General features: G+C 30.5%; 1 protein-coding gene across 1 annotated transcript; it reads left to right on the forward strand.

Annotated features, from left to right (window-relative positions):
* Window positions 1-3406: 3406 nt before the first annotated feature.
* LOC107844046 (very-long-chain aldehyde decarbonylase CER1) lies at window positions 3407-8381 on the forward strand. Its single transcript, XM_016688536.2, has 10 exons — window positions 3407-3567; window positions 3695-3921; window positions 4990-5222; window positions 5614-5833; window positions 6397-6772; window positions 6864-6971; window positions 7279-7479; window positions 7576-7674; window positions 7776-7949; window positions 8055-8381. The coding sequence occupies exons 1-10, from the start codon at window positions 3508-3510 to the stop codon at window positions 8235-8237; spliced, it is 1881 nt and encodes a 626-aa protein (XP_016544022.2). The 5' UTR covers window positions 3407-3507; the 3' UTR covers window positions 8238-8381.
* The last annotated feature ends 239 nt before the right edge of the window (window positions 8382-8620 follow it).

Below are 8620 nucleotides of genomic sequence, written 5' to 3' on the forward strand. Positions count from 1 at the left end.
TGTGAATGGAAAATGGATGGACACAACCTTTGTGGAAAAGACATATTTTTTTGGAAAAGGAGTGACTATTCAGATAGTTGTGTCTGTTAAGAAAAAACACAATGTTTCGAATGAACAAACATGACTTTTCCAAAGGATACACCTTTTCAGATGAACCATTACCACCTTTGGGAAGAGGCACTTGATGGTTATATAAACCAGCATTTATCCACAGGTTTATGAATGAAAAAAAATTTCTGAAATAAAAACTCTTCTTGTCTTCAAAACATTCTTTGTGATCAATCGAATCGTTGAGTAAGTTCGACGAATCCAATTATTTGAGGTACCACTATAGTTGGATTGAAAACCATTTTATCCTGGGAGGAAGATTCCAAAACATCGGGTACAGTGAGGGAAATTATTCCTTAAAGACACTCCGTGAAGTCGGGGGACTTGGCTTTATATTTCTATTTCATCTTAATTTATGAAAACATAAAACACACTTCTTAGAAAGATCACTTTGATCTTGTGTTGAGGGTGTTTTTGTATTTCATAGTGTTCTTGTTTTAAGCTTGAACTAGTGTTGAAGTTGTTGTGCCTAAATACAGATTCTTGTACCCGAAAACATCATAAAATAACATACTATTGGGATTTCAATGTCACTATTTGGCTGCGATCGAGTATACTTTTATTACCAGAATTAAACACTCTTGTACTACTACTCCCTACGCTTCTAAATAAATATTAGTAATATTATATTTAGCTTGGGCCATTTAAGAAATTATTTATTCTCAAAAAATAAAGAGCGTCTTTAATAATGCTTGGTCTTGTAAAGTTTTTTTTTATTTAAAGACATAAAATTAAAAGAACATTATTAATATTTTTTATTATTTAAAACATTTTTTATTTGGAAACAAAATGAAATAGGTGAAATATTACTTATTTAGAAATGGAGGGAGTAGTAAAAATATATGGTGCGGACTATGTAATATAGTAATACTTTTTGTTCATTTTTTTTTGTTTATTATGTTAAAAATAGGTATTTAATTTTTACTTGTTCAGTTTATAAAATTAAGAAATAATTTATTATTTTATATCTATTTTATTTTTTTATTTAATATTATATTCATTTCTCAACGTTCAAATGGCTAGAAATTAATAAAAGCGATTTAGTAAAATTATGTTTTATATTGTTTTTTTTTAGAGATATGTTATGATCTGCATTCTTCCATTACTGCTCTCTGCAACAATTCAGAAGCCGCAATCAACCCTTTTCCCTTTGGTAGTGGAGAATTACTCCCTCCATCCCATTTTACTTATCTCAAATTAAGATGACATAATTATTAAAAAAAATAATAAATAACATGATTAGTTTACCATAGTATTCCTATTACATGATATTTATATTTTAATTTAAAGAAAAAGTAATTAATGTAAAAGATAAAATATGGAAAAAAAATTATCTTGTCTTGATAAGTAAAAAAGGACAAGTAAAATGGAACATCAAATTAAGAAATTTGAGATTGATAAAATGGGAGGGAGGGAGTATAAACGTTTCTTTTTTTAACCAAAACTTTCCTAAACAGGTGTTTAGTGAAGGACCTCTATGTGTATGCCTGAAAAAGTAATTCTTAAATGCATGTGATTATTTTTGTTCACTCTAATTTGTTCGATATATTAAAAATTAAATATTTAATTTTACTCGTTCAATTTTAAAAATTAAGATATTGGTTATTAATTTTTATTTTTTTAATAATTGACTATAGTTAATTTCTGATATGTTTTTCAAAACCTTAAGTTTAATTAAGGAAATTTCTTTGGAAGTTCGAGGAGAAAAGTGAGCATCGCGTCGATTTTGATATGGATTTTAAGTTATAAAGTGTGATAATGTAATGACAGTTTAATTTGCGCTATCAACATTAAAATAATTTCCTTACAATTAAAGCTACAATATTTTATTAATCAATGCTTATTAATTTATAATTAAATTAAAAAATAGTAAAAATCTTTTAAATGATCTAATTGTATAAATACTTTTTACACAACTAATTCATAAGACATAAAAATATACTTTGTATGGCATCTAATTTATGTGACATATTTTTACTTTTAATTTGTTAAAAGAAATGACAAACTTTAAAATTTAGAGACAATTAAACATTCCATGTATGATTTTTATAATCACACATAAAATATTTTGACATGTTTAAAATCATAAATTTTAATCACTATACAAATATTAGCATATTTTAAAAGTTTAATAATCATGTTTAAGTTTCAAAATTTCAATTCTTTTTAAAGGAAAAACTCTATACAAATTTAAGATATGTCATATAAATTAGAATGCTCAAGATTAATATATTATTACTACATGCAAAAGTGCATGTGAGTAATTATTTTGGCCTAAGTATCGTACAAAATCGTTTGTGTACACGTGCCAGTGTCTATGGAAGTAGTGATTAAAAATTTAAGGAATTTAAATTTTGTGTACTAAATATTTTAAGATAAATTTGATCTGATATTATAAATTGTTTAATTTATATATATAAAAATTAAATAACTTACAATTACAAAGTAAATTTATCTAATAATATAAAATATTTTATATATTTACAGTGCCTAGAGCTTAATGATGAACCCCTCCTTTGGACATTGGCTTGCTGCCTACATGTGCTTATCGATCCCTATGGACGCTAGGGGTAAATGGGCATTAATTGGACGGATAGTAAATACTTTTTGGGTCTTAATTTATCTGATATTGTTCAGATTTTAAGGATAAAAATTTTAAATTTTAATTATAAATTGACATAAAATTTTTGAAATTTAAAAGTAAAATCTATATATTTTGAAATTTATGTAAAAAAGTACTTCATTTGTTCGCTTTGGAAATACAAGGACAATAGACATTTCTTAAAATGTTAAATTTATTATATTCAATGAGTAATACTGTAAAATTATATATATTTTTTCTTTTCTTAAAAGTGTACCAAGTTAATATTGAACAAGTAAAAATAGACGTAAGTGATATACTTTCTTCGTCTCAAATTATCCGTCTCAAATTGAGATGACACATTGATTAAGAAAAATAATTAATAACATGACTAGTTTACCATAGTATCCGTATTAAATGATGTTTACATTTTAATTTAAAGAAAAAGTAATTAATGCAAAACGTAAAACATGGAAAAAAAAATTTGTGTCTCTTCTTGATTAATGAAAAAAGACAAGTAAAATGAGAAATCAAATTAAAAAATTTGGGCCTCATAATTTGAGACGGAAGGAGTAAGTTCCAAGAATTGACAATTCAAAAAAATTGTAAGACATACGAGAAAAATTAATAAAAGGATATTTATCCGACTCTCAAAATCTAAAAAATATCACATAAATTAAGGCAACAGAGTCCATGCCTCTATAATAGAGTTCTATATAAGGAGAGGTAGAGAAGAAGCAAATTAAGCTGGTCAAAACTAAAAGCTAACTAGCTACTAAATAGTTCACCAGCTTTGCGAGGATCAAGTACAAAAAAACATGGCTTCTAAACCTGGCATTCTCACTGAATGGCCATGGACTTTTCTTGGAAACTTCAAGGTATTTTTATTATTTTTTTTCACATTAATAAATGTTTTTGCACTAAAAATTACATAATGAAGTTGTTACTTAGCTTGTTGTAGCTTATAATATTCTTTCTTCTTACTCTTTGTTTGGGATGATGTAGTACTTGGTATTGGCACCATTTGTGGTTCATAGCACATACACATACTTGATGAGCAAAGATGAAACACAAAGGGACATTGTATATCCAATCATTTTCCCACTTTTACTCTCGAGAGTGATTCACAATCAGATATGGATATCTATATCACGATACAGGACTGCAAAGGGTAATAATCGAATTGTTGATAAGAGCATCGAGTTTGATCAAATTGATAGAGAGAGCAATTGGTATGTCCTTCTTACCTTTTATGCCTCATTCTCCATCTACGTATCAGTATACAACAATATTCCCACAAAGTGAGGTCTGTGGAACGTAAAATGCACGCAGTCCATACCACTTCCTCAGTACAGAAGCTGTTTTCAATAGACCCCCGACTCATGATAACAGATAACAGTATAACAAACAAAAAATATAAAAGCACACGACAAAACTATAACACACTGGTACATACTACATATCAATATGTACGAGGAAATGAGTGAACATAACAATTAGAACGTACAGAAGAGAACGATGTTGCATAGATTTTTTAATGATTGGTTAAGAGAAAAGTTAAAGTTAGTTTTCATGGAAATCGGAAAATATGACTTTTGTCTTTTCTCACTTGTGGACGAAAGTTTTTTTTCCTTGCAATATTTTAATTCTTAACTTCATAGTTCATATTTACTTGCTCCATTAAAAGTTAAAACATTTCTGTATTTTTAATCTTCAGTATTGAATTTTTTTACTAAAACACTTTTTGAATATTGGTTTTGATATTATTGTTTTAAATCTTCAACATATAGTTTTTTTTTTTTTTTTTTCAGAATGTATTTCACTCACCAGCCAAATATCTGAAAAATACTTTTCAGCAAAAAAATATTATTCGTGGAAAATAACTTGTATCGTATCAAACATGAAAAATAAAGTTTTTTTGGAAAGGTTTTAGTTTTAGTATAAAGCCTTAATTTTAGTACTACAAAAATCAGGAATTTCTGACTTAGTAGCTGAAAACCCATACCTTGTATTTATTAGGTTCTTGTACTGTACCTACAAAAGGAAAAGAAAATGCAAATTAGAGTATTAAGCTAGCGTTAATTCATAGAGTTTGGATCAGATTTTGAAAATTTATCTGTAAATATTTTTAAGTTCCAAAAATCTTGTTGTGACTAATTTTTAGATTTTTGAGACTTCCATTCGCAAAATTGCAATTTTTTTCCAAGTTAAATGCATGTCGAAACATAATTTCAACTTCAAAATCTATGGTTAAAAATGAGCTGAAAGATCGACTATTAAACGTTAAATTGTTTTTGTAGGGATGATCAGATCATATTTAATGGACTGTTATACTATATTGGATATCTGCTGCTTGAACAATCTCATCATATGCCTTTGTGGAGGACTGATGGTATCATTATAATTGCTTTGCTTCATGCTGGTCCTGTTGAGTTTCTCTATTACTGGCTTCATAGAGCTCTGCATCATCATTTTCTCTACTCTCGTTATCATTCTCATCATCACTCCTCCATTGCTACTGAGCCCATCACTTGTAAGTTTGTTAAATTTGTTTATTTTATTAAGAGATAATGGTAAAAACACATTTGAACTATCATTTTTAATGAGTTTCACATCTTAACTATCAGTTGTTTTCTTTTATATTGAATTATCGCCATCTATGTATTAAAAATACACCTCAGATCAGCTATCGGTTGCGTTGTTCCTTTTTTCTACATGAACCATGCACAAAGATTGTTCGGATAGGAAAATAAAATAACTAACAATTGAGGTATGTTTTACATAAATAGTGACCATTTAGGTAGGAAAAGGGAATGATGGGTAGTTGGGGTGTAATGTTAGTTCAAGTGTGTTTTGACTATTAACTCTTTTATTAACTTATCTAATCGTGACAATTTCTTTTTTTTTTCTTTTTCTTTTTGCAGCTGTAATTCATCCGTTTGCTGAGCACATATCATATTTCACACTCTTCTCCATACCATTATTCACAACAGTATTCACTGGGACTGCCTCTATAGCTTCATTTGGTGCTTATGTTACCTATATTGATTTCATGAACAACATGGGCCATTGCAATTTTGAGCTAATTCCTAAGTGGATGTTCTCTATATTTCCCCCTCTCAAGTACATTATGTATACGCCCTCGTGAGTCTTCTTGCCGAAAATATTTACGCAATTAAATCATCTGGTGAAAAAAGTAACGAACCGAAATAAATGTTCATGTTAAAAGCCAAAAGGTTCAAAATGCAGAGTCCCCACTTCTGAATCACAACATTTACAAGCCTAGCTACCTCATTAACTAATGGATATTAGGTGGGGGACTATGCTGCCTTTTTTGTGCAACAAAACTCTCACTATGCACTAGTTCTGGAAAATGGTCGGACCACAAGCATCTATATACACAGCCGCATCTTAAGGGGCGTTTCCATGACTTGAACCCATGGATTCCTGTTCACATGAAGGCTATTTTACAGTTACTCCAAGGTTTCTCTTCACCATATAGCATTTTAGATCTTAGAAAATGTAAAGATACTCTACACTAAGAGTTTAACCATTGATCAGCTTTTTAATTGCTTCCAAAACATTATTACAGTAATATTTCTTCATGCATAGTGGAACCTCTTTCGATTGTAGTAACTGAACGTTTGTGTATTTGTTGAGATTTTGTTTAATTTTTTGTCACTAAGATCAACGTTTTGGATGCACAGGTACCACTCACTACATCACACTCAATTCAGGACAAATTATTCACTTTTCATGCCAATGTATGACTATATCTACGATACATTGGACAAGTCGTCAGACACATTGTATGAGAAGTCACTTGAAAGGGAAGCTGAAGTGCCTGATGTGGTGCACCTAACACATCTAACAACTCCAGAATCCATTTACCACCTTCGACTAGGATTTGCATCCATGGCCTCGAACCCTCACACCTCTAAGTGGTACTTATGGTTAATGTGGCCCGTCACACTATGGTCAATAGTGATTACTTGGATTTATGGTCGCACATTTGTTGTCGAGAGAAATATGTTCAAGAATATCAAATTACAAACTTGGGCTATCCCAAAGTATCGCGTACAAGTAAGTAAATCTATATTATTCAAGATTGTTTTAACATTTTTAATCCTTTGTTAATTAAAGCGATTATCTGAAATTCTTGATTTTGTTGCAGTACTTTATGAAATGGCAAAGAGAAACTATTAACAACTTTATTGAGGAAACCATCATGGAAGCAGATCAGAAAGGAATAAAGGTTTTGAGCCTTGGACTCTTAAATCAGGTAAGTCCAAAGTATATCTAAAGGAAACTAATAATGCTGTGTCCTTACTTTACCTTTGAGAAAATTGCATGATCTCACTTCAATATTTTTTTTTTTTACAAACTTTTCTGAAATGTTTTTCTACTCTACGTAATTACACTGAGTATGTTATTGTTGAAAATTGCATGATCTCTTCTTAATGTGTGATTTCTTGCAATTGCAAAACTTCTATTAGCTATCATAAATATTGAGTATTAGGGAGAAATAGAATTATAATGAATCCTCCTCTGCACCCTATTGATACTTTTACAAAAATGTAACCTTATAGGATGAGAAGTTGAATAATAATGGTGAGCTTTACATAAGGAGGCATCCTCAGTTGAAAGTGAAGGTGGTAGATGGAAGTAGCCTAGCTGTTGCTGTTGTCATAAACTCCATTCCTAAAGGAACTTCTCAAGTTGTCCTTCGAGGTCGTTTGTCCAAAGTTGCTTACTCCATTGCCCTAGCCTTGTGCAAAGGAGGAATTAAGGTATATTTGACTACATAGTAATCTCCTCCATTTTTTTTTTGGGTTTCCTTTTCTCATTCATCATTGTACAGTAATTTTTCTTTTAAATATATATAGGTTGTCATGTTAGACGAAGAAGAGTACAAGAGACTTAATGCAAAGCTTACCCCTGAGGCTGCAACCAACTTGGTCCTATCGAAATCTCATGTTTCAAAGGTACGTATAAAACCATACTACATCGAGATATACTGTCCTGAATCTTGATTATTCATAACAAACGAGCGAAAAAAGTTGTTGATTGAGGCATTACACTGCAGATATGGCTAGTAGGGGATGGATTGAGTGAAGAGGAACAATTGAAAGCGCCAAAAGGAACATTATTCATTCCTTTCTCGCAATTCCCACCAAGGAAAGCTCGCAAGGATTGCTTCTACTTCACCACACCAGCTATGGTTACTCCAAAACATCTTGAAAATGTAGACTCTTGTGAGGTAATCAGAAGATGATACTCACTATTTAACGTCTTTAACTTCTCTTAAATATTTTTTTCGATATTGTTTTATAATAGCAACAACATTATTATACAATAATTGCAGAATTGGCTGCCAAGAAGAGTGATGAGTGCATGGAGAATAGCTGGGATTTTGCACGCCTTGGAAGGTTGGAACGAGCACGAGTGTGGCAATATGATGTTTGATATCGACAAAGTATGGAAAGCCAGTCTTGATCATGGCTTTCGCCCGTTGACAATGGCTACTGTTACTGAATCCAAGAACTAGAAGTATAGATTAATGTCTTTGTTATTAGTACGATCATATATTGGTTCAGCCAATTAATTTGCATTACGCAATATAATTTCCATAGCTCTGTCTGCATTATATAATTATATAAGATATAATATGAACCAAATTGCTTGGATTGAACGATGACTTCTATATAGATCAACAAACTACTAACTCTTCTTTCCCGTTAAACAACGTTTGTCTAACACAAGCTGGTAAATTATAACAATTACTCTGTTGATTCTTTCCTTGCGAGATAAAAGTATATGACTGAATAATCTTCCATTTGTATATGTATAATCTTTGAAATTACGCGCGTACTGTATGATCCAACGCTTACTGATTTCAGTCATCAGCTAGTGATTGTCTCATCCACATTT

Source organism: Capsicum annuum, chromosome 1, assembly GCF_002878395.1.
Source record: "Capsicum annuum cultivar UCD-10X-F1 chromosome 1, UCD10Xv1.1, whole genome shotgun sequence".
Taxonomy (NCBI): Eukaryota; Viridiplantae; Streptophyta; class Magnoliopsida; order Solanales; family Solanaceae; genus Capsicum; species Capsicum annuum.